The sequence below is a fragment of the Coffea arabica genome, chromosome 1c, assembly GCF_036785885.1.
Source record: "Coffea arabica cultivar ET-39 chromosome 1c, Coffea Arabica ET-39 HiFi, whole genome shotgun sequence".
NCBI classification, from domain to species: domain Eukaryota; kingdom Viridiplantae; phylum Streptophyta; class Magnoliopsida; order Gentianales; family Rubiaceae; genus Coffea; species Coffea arabica.
In genome coordinates, this window is record NC_092310.1 from 738,254 (window position 1) to 753,708 (window position 15,455).

A 15,455-nucleotide genomic window follows, 5' to 3' on the forward strand; every position below is an offset into this window, starting at 1 on the left:
ATGTAACGTTATTTAATATTCAATTGGAAAATGTAAAAGATTTCATAAGACTAATTTTACTTTTATTATAGTGTGTGTGATATAGAAAAGCAAGCGCAGTTGATAAATTTTGGGAATAATTGCAGAAACCTCCGCTGAGGTTTTTTTGAGTAGCACTCACCTACCCTATGGTTTACAAAATAGCACTAACCTCCCCTAGGAACTAATTGGGGCCTATTGCTGTCAAAAGAGTGTGTGAATTTACCTAGCTACCCCCAATTATTTGCAGTTTTTTGATGAACAAATTTTACAAAAGAATGAATGTTGCTTGTAAACAAATTGGAGTAAATAAACTAATTAATTACTAATTAAACAAATTGAGTAACTAATTGTTTAGTATTACCCTTTCAAAAATGTTTAGTAACTTAAACAAATTGTTTAGTATTACCTTTTCAAAAATGTGGACGAATCCAGGCTTGGAAGAAGTGTAACTGGGGGACCTAACTAGGGGACAAAGTATTCAATCCGTCGGCCGATTACTGATCATAGGAAAATCCACCGAATAACCAACATTCTGGTCCTAAACCGTTGGACAAATCTGGTGGACCAATCCGAGCTAACCATGGAACGGATTGTAACCGATTGATGAAATCGATGGAGAAAATGTAGAATCCGTCCAACGGATTCATGTCGCACTTCATTGTTTTAATTTTATACGATTTTTGTATTTTAAGTTATTTTCTACTTTCTAGTGTCTGTTTGGGTATTGTAAGTCTACTAAGGCATATCTAACCAATGTAGCATGTTAATTGAGTCTTGTTAGAGTTTAGAAAATTGTGTCAAGCAAAGTTGTCAAGTCTAATTAGGAAACTTTCATTGTTTCCATCTTGGATTAGATTTTTGTATCTTGTAATATTATAAATAAGCCTAACTTGTAACGTTTTCAGAAGTTAGACGAATATGAGAATTAAACTTTGAGAGTTTCATCTGTTTCTTGTTCCTTTGTGAATGCCCTTTGATACAAAGTGAGTTATCTCCTTTGTTCAAATTCTGGCTTATCAATTCAAGATCGCGTTGAATTGTGGTGTTTTTCTACCCTTTTAAATAATCTTGAGCTATCCTTAATTATGTTAGAATCCATTTTTTATATTTATAATCTAATCAAGATAGATCTTTCCGTTGCCTGATCGATGTAGTTCTTCAAAACAGGTTCTTGTCGAGTCGAGTTCGCATCAAATACTTCACCTTCAACTACCCAACTAAAGTCAAGGAAACCGGCTGTGTTACTCCCAAAACCAGTTGTAGTAGTGGATTGCTAAACCAGACCTCATTTATAGGCTAGTGCAAGTTCAAACCTCATTTAACTATTTAACTAGCCATTGCTTTCACTTGATGCTTAAGCTGTTGTATGTGCATTGGAAATGGTTTGCACTTATAACCCTTGAAGTTTATTGATCCTTAATAGCTTTTGTCCTTCCTTTGCTAACACTACTAGGCAAGCAAGATGAAAGGCAAATCTGGCACAAATATCTCATCTCACTCTTTAAAGCAATTTTTTAGTGAGAATCTTTCTAGCTTGGACCAAATCTGCAACAGATTCCTTAAGTTCAGGGTGGTCAATGCAATTTCTTAAACTAGAGGGGAGGTGAGTTCTACTATAAGAAACTTTAAGGGAGGTTTCTGCAATTTTTTCTAAATTTTGGGATGAAAGTCATGAACTCAGAACTCGTTTCCACCTATTTTCTTGAAACTTTTGAGGCAAAAACCAATGTCCACTAACCAATTTGGCTAATACTTTTCTTGCTACTAAAAACTCGAACTCAATCAATGCCAATACTATTTGAATTTGACCTCAAACGAGTACATAACATTAAACTCGACTTCAATTCAAGGCCATTGTAATCAAGTTTGAGCTTGACTCGATTGAGCTCAAGAATACTGTGAACCTTTTGGAAGCTCGAGCTCGATTTTTGCTAAGATATGAACCTATAATAGTCATTTCATAATATTCTTGGGTACTCGAGTACTAAATACTGATGCTCGAATTCAACTTGCTATATATATATATATATATATATATATATATATTGAGAAATTGAGTTGGAGTTGAGTCTTTGACCAAGCAAACTTGGCTTGCTTGCAGTCCTACTAAAAATAGAGGACGAGTTTATGATCAGGCACCCACCATCCCTGGTGATTGCATGGTCCGTGGGAGGATCTGGAGGGAATGTGAGGACCTTTCACCGTGATTTAAGCAGCTGTCTTTAGCTATTGATGAAGGAGAAAAGTAGAAACAGAACCGAAGAGTTCAACCATGGCTGACAAGGGTTGAGGAAGGGTGGCTTATGATGCATGATCTATTGAAGGAGGAAAACCAACTGAAGCCAGCCAAACGTGCGCTCCTTTTTTTCCTTCTCACAAGCGTCTGCTTTTGTTTTCTTTTCCCCAAGAATTGCAAATTATTGGGTGACTTTGCTGCTTATTTGGTATTTTAATTTACACGTCAAACTACAGTATAGGACTTTGTAGACTAGTTGCATTTGGTGATCAGTTAGGTTATGCAATTTATTTTGTTTGTTTATTGTTTTGCCTCACCCATGCATCTGCTTAATTCTTCTGGATTTTGGTCTACAAAATTTATGATGTTCTTCTCACATGTCTGTGCAGGCACTGCAAAAGCAGCAGCCGCTCCTTCAAGTCCTGCCTAATATGAGAATGGGGGGTTTTGTTTGAGATGATTATTTATTGTGCTTAAACTATTGAGTTGCCTTTCATCTTCGGACTCGTTTTGTGAAGGTTGGGTTCACAAGAAACTCTTTTTGTCTTTGGAATCTCCGGAAACACTCCAAAAACAATTTAAAAGAGATGCACAATTTCAGGTACACCGTTACAGTAAAAATTTTTCACATACACAGTTACGTATTTTATCTATTAATTCATACATTTTTGCAAAAAGTCGATAAACCAAGTCTTAAGATTTGCTTGGTTTAGGAGGATACATTGAGGGTTTGTTCTTAATAATGGTAATAGTGAAAAAGTTACAACAAAAAGGGTTGGCATGGGCTCAACCAATAATAAACGCCTTGTTTGGAAGCCAAGTTTTTTGTCAAGTTTGTCTGCTACAAGTTTTTTAAAAACTTTAGTTACACTAATCTCAAAAAATTTTTCAAAATTTTTAAACTATACACTTCAAAATATTCAAAAAAAAAAAAACACACTTCAAAATTTTTTTAGAAAACTTCTAAAATTTTTTTAGAAAACTTCTACAGTAAAGACAAACCGTACGAAATGTCAATTAACTTGAAACTGAAATTAAACCTTAAGTAGCTAAAGACCAATCAAGTTAAAGATATGCCCAACTCTGCAACAATATTTGTGACAAACAGAGGTGTGATTCTCTGATTTTTGACGTTAAGTTCATGTAATTTTCAAGAACAACAGAAATTGGGCTGACGGTAACAGAAATCACAAGTGGAGTGTAAATCTATAAAAACTTAGGAAGGTTGGGTGGAGTCGGTAAATAATGTGGTTTTCACTTTGATCATGGAGAATAATCAGAATCATCAAAAATTACTCTCTGAATGATTATAAACTTTAGCCTTTACGTTCATTAAAAAATTAAAAAAATCTATAATCACAATATAAAAGCAATCTAAAATATCACAAAATTTAATTATAAAACAATCAAAATCGATAATCAGTTAAAATAATCAATCAAGAACAAGTCCATCCTATTATTGGGATACCTTATGTCAAAACTAGAAAGATTTCTTAACAATTTTCATATCCTTCAATTTTTAGTGTGTCATTTTCACATGATAGAAAGGCTTCTTAACATTTCCATTTTTTGTTTTACAAGGTTTGCTAATATCTTTTGAAAGGTGAATATGATCCCCAACGTGAAATCTGGCAACTTTGCCTGCTGTTGTCTGAATTGAAGATTTAGCATTTGCACCGAAAAAAAAAACTAAAAGAAGAAGAAGCAGAAGAAGAAAGCGCCGACTGCTACAAGGGGACGCGTAGCGCCTTTTCCTTCTCCAACATTGGAAAGCGGAAATTTGTGGGGGCCAACAAGGATCCCAATTGGCCCCAGATGCAGACCAAATTACGTACATCACGTTGAGTGGATATTAATCTGCCCCGGCATTGTATGTCTTCCCAAGTGCATTCTTTGCGCGTGCTGTTCACTCTCTGTCACGGGTCTTATTTGCCTCTCGCAGTCTTTTTCTGTCTCTGTCTCTTTCTATTTCTAATTATGATTAATCTTGGGGTAAAAAACAAAAAAACTCCCTTAGATAAATTTAATATACAGAAAAATTCCCCTTAGTTTCAAAATATATAATACAAAATATATAACACGACATTCTGTACTTTGAACTAAATTGTAAATGTGACAGAATCCGTTAAACTTAACGGAAATAAATGAAATGACCAGAATGTCCTGATATAATTAAGCAAAATGCAGATAAAAAAATTATTTATTTTATTCTCTAAATAGAGAGAATTGATGGTTAAGAGGTAGAATAGGTATATTTGTTAAAAATTAGGTATAATTTTTTTTTTCAGATTCCAATAAGTCATTTCCGTTAAGTTTAACGAATTCCGTCACCTTTACAATTTAGTTCAAAGTACGGAGTCGTGTTATATATTTTAAAACTATGGCGGATTTTTCTATATATTAGATTTACCATATGCGACTTTTTTGTAGTTTATCCTTAATTTTGTATGCATTGATAGTGTATATATTAATATCTTTAGATGCATGTCATATGTGCAGAAAATAAAATTCAAATTCAAAATTAGAATAAGGTAGCATGTATGTAAAGGCATACATGTTAGTGCATTGATAGTGTATATATTAATATCTTTAGATGCATGTCACTGATTTTTTTTTTCAACTATAATCTAAGGAATTGGCCTCAAAGAAAAGCAATGAATAAATCTTGGCAAATATAAGAGCATACAAGTTCAATATTTTTTCTTAATAGGTGACAAGTGAAAACCGCACAAATAGATCAATTAAAGATGGATGATGTTAAATGAACAAAATTCATCATTCTTTGAAAGGAATATTTGAAATAATGTATTAAAAAAACTGTATTAGAACTATTCTTAACCAAAATAATCGTAATCCACCTATGACAGCGCGTGCCAATCACGCTCGCAAGGTGTATGCGTGCGGGACCATTCTATCTCCATCCTTAACTCCGAAGCATACATTTCGATAAGCATATTTCCGATATTCAGCTATCCATTCCGTCTTCAAAATCTACCAGACAAGAACCACAAGAACAAGGGCAAAAACTACTGGAGAGTGGCCGAAATGAGGAACCCATCATCAAAACCACAAGCAGCAGCAGCAGCAAATAGTACAGGAGCTGGAGCTTCTTCAAACAAGACGAAGGTGGGTTTAAAGAGAGGTCCGTGGACACCCGAAGAAGACGAGCTATTAAGCACTTACATCAAGAGAGAAGGCGAAGGCCGGTGGAGGACTCTGCCTAAGAAGGCAGGTCTCCTCCGCTGCGGCAAGAGCTGCCGTCTCCGGTGGATGAATTACCTCCGTCCTTCCGTTAAGCGCGGCCACATCGCCTGGGATGAAGAAGATCTCATCCTCCGCCTTCATCGCCTACTTGGCAACAGGTCCATCACATATGTTATTATATACTCATCAGATTAACAAATCAAAACCCAAAAAACAGAGCGAATATCTTCGGAGGGTTTTGATCAGAGAATTCCATGTTGTCATTCTCGTGCCTTTCCTGACTAGGGTTTGTTTTACATTTTTATTTTTTTAACCATTAGGTCTAGGGTTTCACTGTTCCACTCGTTGAAAAAGCTTTGTTTTTCCCTATTTGATGCGGGATTCCTTTTGTTCGTGGGAGACGAATTCCGGTAGATTCTTCTGATCTAAACTTTTTGAGACCAACAAATGTAGGTAATATGCATCGAGCAACAAATGCACACAAGATTCTCCTCGAACATTTAGGTTGAAAGACAAACGTACGAGGAGCAATACTGTGGACGAGAATTTGTCTTACAACACTAGTGTGGTTTCACTAATTCATTTAGTACTTTCCTAAGTTGTATATGTTATGGTTGCAGGTGGTCTTTGATCGCTGGGAGAATTCCAGGACGAACGGATAATGAAATCAAGAACTACTGGAACACTCACCTGAGTAAGAAGTTGATCAGCCAAGGAATTGATCCAAGAACTCACAAGCCTCTGGAACCTAATTACTCCGACTCCAACAATGAAAACAAAGCTTCATCCTCCAAACTGCATCACACAGTAGCTGATCATCCCAGTTCCAGTAGCTACGAGCCTTCTGCAGCAGTAGTCTCGAGAGATGCAAGTACTAGCAACATCCCTATCGATGGGATTGAATTTAATTCTGACGATCAGTACCAAAACCCTGAAACAGCAGCTGGAAAAGTTCACGTGAACATGCAGAATGCTGATCATGAAGGGGATGTTACTTATGGGATGGATTTGAGGAGCAGTCATGAGGGATTTAGCAATGAAGACGATGATGATACCAACTATTGCACTGATGATATTTTCTCATCATTCTTAAATTCATTAATCAACGAGGATGCTTTCAACAGCCCAAACCTACTTCAACAGCAGCAGCTGCAGCCCAATAGCACGAGCACTGCTACAGATTGTGATGCTTTGATATCTTCCACAACTGCATTCACATTTGGTCCTGGATGGGATGCTCCGTCGGTGGCTTCCACCACTTCTTCTGATCACAATGATCCCAAGCTCACGAATGAAAAAGTTGAAAAGCAGTTCTGAATTACAACATATAAAAAGTTTATTATACGGCTGATAAGATTTCTAGGGTTTTTGTCTTTCTATTTTATGTATCATGTATAAGTGGTTGCATCACTGCGTGTGATGGAGGTTTGTTTCTTGTGGTCGATAATCATCTTTTCCTGTTATTGGTGTGGTGTGATTGTGGTATGCTGTAATGCTGTGTGTGTTAATTACATATATTGCAAACATTCACGACATGTATTATAAGTACCTGAATGTTAATTTTTCTTTTACTTGATATTTGATAAACCTGGCAAAACTTCGAGATTCGTACTGCTATTTTAATGACCTTTCTTAGGTCCTTTTACTGTTTCGATCCGGTAATTGGTGTTCAAGAAAAGTTCCACTATCGAGTAGTAGAAGTGCTGAACATTAAATTAATTTGTCAACAATAGGAATCAAGATAAACCACGGAGGAATATAATTTTGGCTTATATAGAATATAGTAAAGCCTGCAATCAATTCTCATGGATTAATTGCAACAGCACAGTTCTGGTTCCAGGTTGTATAGGATTGTACTATGGATTAAACAATGAATTGTACTTTTTTTAGATAGATAAACCGACATGTACAACAAAAGCTACGTGAGTGTATACCAAATTATGAAATACATCCAAATTATGTGAGTGTACATTAAATCATGAAAAGAGAACAATAACCGCTCCAATTGCATCTAAAGTTAACTGTACCTGCTCCATTCCCTATGTGCAGATCCTGTCTAGTACTCAGAATAGAAGAAAATCTCCATTCTAGTAGATATATCCGAAGTTTGGGAGAACACATTCTCGTTACTTCATTGGCATTTTCTGAAAGCTTTTTTTTTTTTTTTTTTTTAAATGAATGTTTAGGATAGAGTAGGATTTCATTTTGTTGATGCTACCTACATGCCTCACTTCTAATGCAAATGCATGCCGGAGCAAATATTGGGAAGTTTTAAGCAGCCAAGATCTTTAAACAAGGATATATGTCAAATACAGCATTTTGTTCATTGAGTCAAATGATTTCTGGTAGCCATCCATCCTAAGGAATAGTTTGCACGTTCATTACTAATCTAAACATTATGACATTCTTAACGGAATTTAGATTGCAACAATTATATGTTTCATGGCTAGCATGCATTATTGGAAAACAAATTTGTAGGACTAATTGATAGGTTTAATGCTAGCAGACTAGTAATACAATAATTTATCTGGATATCAATACCATTTGTTGCTTGGATGATTGCATCATCATTTTTTTTTGTAACCGGAGATAAATCAATGAACACACATTTCCTTGATTCTTGAACACTAGACATGAATCAGAGGTTGATAAAGCTTCAGCTTCCGCCCTCCATCATTCAGGTTTTTGTTGCTCCTTAGCATTTACATTTGGAGTGAAAATCTTCTAAAGAACTTAAAAGGTTTAGGCAAAGATTCTTAATTATTTATTCAGTATTATGGAGTTCGAATTGAGTGGACTGTCACTTGTTATAATTTTAATCTTGAATATTGCATAAGCCACAAAAGATAATGAGTCGCCCGTGGCATTAAACTCTAAAAACTTTTAAACCTGCAGCATTTTTAACCCTTGTTTCTTGGCTATCATTTTTTGTAACCCACGTAACATATGATAAATAGGTTAAAAGCCAGGTCAGTCCAATTAATATCAATGGTATTAAGAAAAAAAATTAAATCTTGTATATACTGATATTATCATAATTAGATACATAACATATATATAAAAATTGAATTACAAATTCATAATTAAATTAATTATCATTCATCTAAATCTGATAGTATATAGAAGATTATTCAGAAGAAAAGTGTAGAATAGATGGCTACATTCTATATGATATACGGGCAACAAATTAAGCAAAGGTTACCAGGTCATGCAACTTAACAGAGTAAAAGTTTATGCAAAAGTTAAGAAAGTTTGTATGGGGAGGAAAAAAGGAAGAAGATACTTACTTGCAGCAAATATACATTGTCATTAATGAAGCCGAGATGTTAGAAACTTATCGATCAGAGCGTCCACTTCCCCATGATGATGATATGAAGGACCTGCTAAAGCACCAGGAGGCACGAAGCATCAAAAAACTATTATAACTTCAACGAATATGAAGGCAATATTTAAAACATTTCAGGGAGTTTTTAGAAGTTTTGGCATTATGATTATGCGTACACATAATGCAAGAGGCAGTATACTCGTGTGCTTTGTGCAGTGAAGCTGTAACGAAAACATCAAAGGTTTGCAGTACTTACAAAAGTTAAATTGCCAATGAATTGCTTACAGGAAAACAAAATGAAGAAAAACAAATTACCAACGAGTTAGTCATAGGCTTAAATTCCTCAAATATGTCCCCCAGAGTGAATTTCCATGCATAGGCTGTTGTTTGACTTGTTCGAGTGATGACTTTCAACTGTGAATGGTTGTTATTTTATATATATATATATATATATATATATATATATATATATATATATATATATATATATATATATATATATGTTATTAAGATTGATTCACAATCATCCTTCAGATTCATTGGTACATTGAATGAAGAAGATACATTGGATGAATCCTTTTATTATTCATTAGTCCATTTATGGAGTTATTCAATTGACGTACTTGAAGTACTAATGAGTATTTAATAGGATTCATGTACCTTTGATCTTATATTACCTATATATAGAAGTATTCTAACCTATTTTGTAATAACTTTTGATCAGTTGAAATAATAAGAAAATAGTTCTTTATTTTCTCTCTATTTCTTTTTCTAATATTCCAATCCCTATTTTAGCAACATATTTTATTAGTTTCACAGCAAATGTGTGTATATATATATGTGTAGGTGTAAGACTTTTAGGACTATTTTTTTATAAAGAGGAGAAAATGGCTTGCAAAACTTGAAGTTAATGTGTAAAGGTAGAGCATCCTTTGGTCTATGGCATCTGGTCCTTTTGATCTTTATTTGAAAAGATAATTGCTTCTTGAGAATTTTATCCCCAATGACATAGTAACTAAAAGCAACTAGCTATTATTTGTTCCTATCACATTAATTTGGATAACTCATTGGACATAACTTTTGATGATTAATCTCTTCAAAATTCACAATACTCTTTTCAACTGCAGAAACAGTCATATTTTGGTGTGCAGAGACGTAAAAAATCTGTAATGCATGTGGGAGCTAACTGCATGATCCATGATGCAAAAAGTTCAAGAACTTGACTTGAAAAAGAAGGTGGTCTAATTCAAATAGAAAAAAGATTAAACGTGATATAATCAGTTTTTTTCCTTTTGTGTTTGGGTTCAAAAGACTCAATCCTTATTCTTTACAATGGAGAAGGAACAAGGCAAGAAATTGAGCGTTAAATCAGAGTTTTCATGATTATCTAACTTAATATGTCTATCAGCTGGATGGACCTTAGGGAAAAGGAAAAAAAAAAAAAAAAAGCAAACGTGATTTTGGTCAAACTTGTACGATCTTGGATCTAAAGGCCTCATTAAGAAGCATTTTGTACTATTCCAAGTCAGTTGATAAGCAAAGCCCCCAATCTGGCCACTTTCGCCCTCGGTCCAGAACTATGTGAAGATGGATTCCAAAATCAAATATTATAGTACTACACTCACCATCGATAATTATGTCCTCTGCCCCAACAAGTCTAATTCACTTTTGTTACACTAAGGTTAGTGGGTAATGACTAGTGATAACATAAGTACTACTATCTCATTTTATAGTAACAACTAGTTTATGTTATTCTTTTTTTTTTCGACATTGTGGATATCCGAACTTACACCCGACTAATTCCACGACGTCCAGGCATAGCAGGTCTGACCGATGTTCAGGATGGTTATAATTGGAACTCGAATCAGAAACCTTATAATAAAAATCCCGAATGAAAACCAGTTGAGTTACCTAGCGTGGGCAGCTTATGTTATTCATATCAAGTTTTTTTTTTGTTTTTCTATTTCATGCCCAACATACCAAAAAGAACGAATGGACTCACTCAAAAAATGATGACATACATTTTGATATATAAAATAAACTTTTTGTGAACGAGGTAATACAACACCTTTTATCTTGTGTCTTTTAGGTACGAAATAGAAGAATCCATCCATAGCATTATGTGAAAAAACTAAAACATAAGAGTCTTCTTATGGTGGAGTTTATTAGGTTTACATGTGAAAAATTAGTAATTGTTCACTAGGCTAGTTTTTTTTTTTTTTTTTTTTTTTTTTTTGTGTATGTGAAGATTTCCATACCCAGTTGTGAAGCATGGTCCAATTTTAGAATGCACTCAATCACATCCAAAAGGGCAAAAAAGAAAAAAAAAAAAAGAAAAAATTATGTGGTCATGGCCTGATTAAATAAGTGGTCTTGTTTTTGGGCCAACGAGAACTGTCCACAAGGGAGTGCGGCTATCTCATGTCCGATGGGCTAATTAATGTGACCCTCACCTTAGATGCCCAAATCTTGTTTGGACCTGATAGTGGAACAAGATTAATGAAATGTCTCTTCTAAACGAATTTTAATTCAACTTAATCACAAATTGGATCTTACTTTGTTTGCTTTGAGCTTAAGTTTAATTTTTAGGGTTATTATCACTTTACCCCCTTAAACTATATTACTACTATCAGTTTACCCTTTAATGTTATCTTTTAGTCACTTCACCCCCATAAGTAATTCAACTCAACATATTAAGAAATTTTGGACAAAAATAACCTTTTATTCTATAGCATTACTACATTGTTATTATCACTTTATCCCTTTAAATTATAATAATACAATCACTTTAATCCCTAACATCATTTTCTAGGTATTTTACCTCATCGTTAATCTAACTAGTATGGTAAAAATTTTTTAAATGTATTTACCTTTTTTTTATATATAAAATTAAAAATAAAAAGTTGGAATGGTTATTCTTCCTTTTTTTCACTTTAAGAGATTAAAAAATATAAAAATAAAAGGATTTTCTCAAATTTCTTTTTTCACACTTATTAATACTATGAAAAGAAAAAGAGATAGGAAAGAAGGAGACACAAAATTAGATTTTGCAAAGAAAGAAAATAAAGAAGAGCCTAACATTGTCGTATTACTTTAAAGTTGTTGGGATTAGAATTGGAATTGGGCAGTAAACAGAAAAGTAAAATAATTTTAAAATAATAAAAATATTAATTCTTTCTTATTTGTAATTTTTTAAAAAAAGAATTGAGCTCTCTCTCAATCTCACTCTCTCCCCCTCCCCTCCCCCTCCCCATCTTTCTATTTGTTTTAATATTAATAAGATTGTCAAGAAAAAAGAGATTAATATTTTGACTTTTTTTCTTGATACTAAAAAGGAGAAGAACTGCTCTAAATTTTTTATTATTTTTATTATATAAAGAGGAGGGTACTTTCTTCTAAAGTTTTTTAACTTGCTAAGTTGATTTAACGGTGAGATAAATTGCTTAAAAAATAACTCAATGGAGTAAATTGATAATGAGCCTATAGTTTAAGGGGGTAAAGTGATAATAATTCTAAGGGTTAAACATGTCTTTTCACTTTAATTAACAAACTCCGTTAAGTTTAACCGTTAATTTTGGGGATAAAATGATTAAAATGTAACGTTAAGGGAGAAATTGATAATAGAACTGAACGCTAGGGAGTAAAGGGATGATAACCTAATTTTTATACCAAATAAGTATTTATGATTTTTTAATTATGCCTATTTATGTCTAATTAAGTTTTGGTGTCTCCATCAAGTTTTTTTCTTTTTTTTTTTTGAAGAATAATAGGAAGTTAAATGTACTATTATGATCTTAAAGAATGTTTACATATCAAAATTTGAATAATCTAATTCGAGACGCATACGATTAATCAAAAAGGGGTTGCATATAAAAATCAGTTTCTTTTACTGGGCTAGATTAGCACAAACCAAACAATACCAGTTTTTCTTCTGCTTCTCAGCTGGGAGTTCCTATACATGAATTAGACTAGAGCTAGTTGCACTCAACTACTTGCTCTTTCTAGATGATATTAGTTAAGCTGATAGAAAAGAAAGAGGAAAATATGTAACAATAAATGCCAAAAAGGCAAAAAAAAAAAAAACCAACTAGAATGTACTAATTAAGGAATAATTAGTATTTGTATTAGTGTGTGAGTTGAGTAAAAATCTCAGGAGTTAGAATGTGTTAAGTTAGTGAAATGCCTAAGACTAGCATATAATGAGATATTGGCACCATTAATTTCTCTGTTCTTTTTTCCTTGGATGAGCTTGAATTTTGATTTGTTTGGAAACTTGTAGTTTGGGGAGCACTTATGAGGTTGAAATTTGGAAAATCATATGGTCCCAAAAATGTGTCCGCCCTTCAACTCAAAAGCTACCAGTAAAAAATTGCAGTGTGCAGGAATGGTAGATAGACACATGGTTGACTTCAGCTTCTGACTCATTCTAATGGTTTAGTTGAGTTCGATTCTCCAAAAGGGCGACAGTTTTACTTAGGGAGGAAAGGAAAGACTACCAATTTAGAACAAACAATTCTTTTGGCATAATCAACAATTTAGAGGACAGAGAAAAGTAAATAAGTGTACCACATTTATGCAAATTTTGTCACCTTTCCAAAACAAATGGATTAATCAATCTGCTAATCTTAACTGGACAGTTGTTGACAAACAACATATTTTGGAGTTGATAGTTGTGGATTGGATCAGGCAGGCTAGTTGGTGGCCATTGTGTCTTCCATATTTAGTGAAAAAAAAAACTGTTCTTGATTTTCTTAGGTTGGTGGGATTTAATTCTAATATGCGTATCAGATTAGACAGTTTGCAGGAGATTCATATCTGTAACACTTTTTAGGAAGACGTGACCAAATCTCCAGCAGGGTACGTTTTTGCCTCCCATGCAAACCTATCCTTCAAGGATTAATATTAACTTCACTTCTTTTGGTTGATAAGCATCTTCTAAAGTAGTATTACGATTCTGTTAAAAGACTAATCACCTTTTATATACGCACGTATATACATACATACATAAATATGTATTTATATATATATATATATATGTTTGTCATTTACAGCTTAAGTGAGTGTGACAGTTGATTTTGTTAGGCCCTCTTGACTTATTATATATGGACACACAATCACATACACAAGTATACATATTTGCAATATAACAAGAAAAATTGAGGTCAGGAGGCTTCATGTTTAATTAGTAGTTTAGACATATGGCCTAGGCATGTGTGAACCAAATGGTCACAAGAGATTGAGGTTTAAGTAATTGCCCATGACCTAACATGTTAGTTGAAACAAACTAAACGATTCTGCTTCTTCAATAATCCAATGTAAAACTTGATGAAGAATTTTATGATGGCATTCATGAGGCCATGATGTTGTGTGCTTTAATTCATGAGGTCAGTTGAGAATTTTGATGTAAAAAACTCAGGTAGCTGTCCTTGACTTTTCTTCTACCATTATATTTATGTTTTGGTATGGCGAGTATTTTATAGTTTATACTACTATTTGGGTATAGTAGCAACAACTAATTAACGTATACCATCTAATAAGAAGAGGGATTAATAGAATTGGTCGTATTGAATCTAAAGTAATCAAGAAAGTTTAGATGGAAACTTAAACTCATTAGTTTGCCACTTCACATAATGCTTATGATCTAACCATTATCTGGAAATGCAATGGTATCCGATATGCATGCTACATTATCTCAATTCGAATTTAAATATCAAATTATATATATATAACATGCATCTGAATCTGTTGATATATATACTGACAGTGCATAAAACGTTTACTTTTGAAATTTTCCATCAAAGTTGCTCAAGGGAAATGATATCAATGGTAATTAACCAAGCACTATTGCATTCATGTATTAGAAACGGGACAATGAAAGCAAGAAATCATCAAGTGGTGTATACAGATTGCAGACTCACCTGGAAACATGATCATTGAGGCATGTACAGCTACTGATCCCTGCGTCCAGCTCTCTTGCCAATGGCATCATCACCTTTAACACGATCAAATGGTTAATGGGCTTGGCTGCTGACAATATTTTCGAGTCTAGAATCCAAACTTGGAGCTTCAGAAAATTTTTCCACCACCGGAAGCAGCTACGTTTGTCCCTGAACAAGAAATATATGGTGGGCTTATACCTAAAAAGTTTGAAGATTTGTCTAACTACCCATAAAAGCACGGAACATTTATATGTAGCAGGAGTATATATATCTACTTCCAATTGCATTGCATGATTTTTTGTTTTGGCTTTTGATTGACCGGTAGTTTCCCAGTATCTTTACCGGATTGCTGTTGAAGAAATTAGTATGGCAAAGGTGGACTAACCGAACGTTCTAACCCACAAGGCTACCGATCCATACGACAAATAAGTTACCAACCTGTCTTTGATGTACATATGCATGCCCTATCAGAACAGGTCTTCCAATTAGTTTCAAAGCATTAACTCTTGTGGAGAATTGATGGTGGAAATTGTAGTCTATCTCTGTTCAATATCTACACTTCTAGTTTGTTAAAAAAAAAAAAAATCTAGACTTCTAAATCTTCTATTTTGTGACTATACAAAGATAGAGGAGTAAACAAATCTAACCAAGTCAAATATCCTAGTATTTAAACTTATTTGATTATTTTAACAAGACTAAAATTTTGTTAAGTTTTACTTGTTTAGTTGTT

The 15,455-nt window shown here is 33.7% G+C and overlaps 1 protein-coding gene and 1 long non-coding RNA gene across 7 annotated transcripts; one reads left to right on the forward strand and one right to left on the reverse strand.

Annotated features, from left to right (window-relative positions):
- Positions 1-4,968: 4,968 nt before the first annotated feature.
- On the reverse strand, positions 4,969-15,162 carry LOC113688219 (uncharacterized). Of its 6 annotated transcripts, XR_011823199.1 has the most exons (5): positions 14,705-15,137; positions 8,749-8,841; positions 6,152-6,774; positions 5,441-5,605; positions 4,969-5,366 (listed from the first exon to the last, which is right to left on the reverse strand). It is a non-coding gene; the product is annotated as an uncharacterized lncRNA (long non-coding RNA). The 6 variants fall into 6 exon arrangements; XR_011823065.1 differs by having other exon boundaries at positions 4,969-5,605; positions 6,152-7,164; positions 8,749-8,844; positions 14,705-15,162; XR_011822946.1 differs by having other exon boundaries at positions 4,969-5,605; positions 6,152-7,164; positions 14,705-15,153.
- Positions 5,303-7,039, forward strand: LOC113688114 (transcription repressor MYB5-like). Its single transcript, XM_027205898.2, has 2 exons — positions 5,303-5,619; positions 6,082-7,039. The coding sequence occupies exons 1-2, from the start codon at positions 5,303-5,305 to the stop codon at positions 6,776-6,778; spliced, it is 1,014 nt and encodes a 337-aa protein (XP_027061699.1). The 3' UTR covers positions 6,779-7,039.
- Positions 15,163-15,455: the final 293 nt, after the last annotated feature.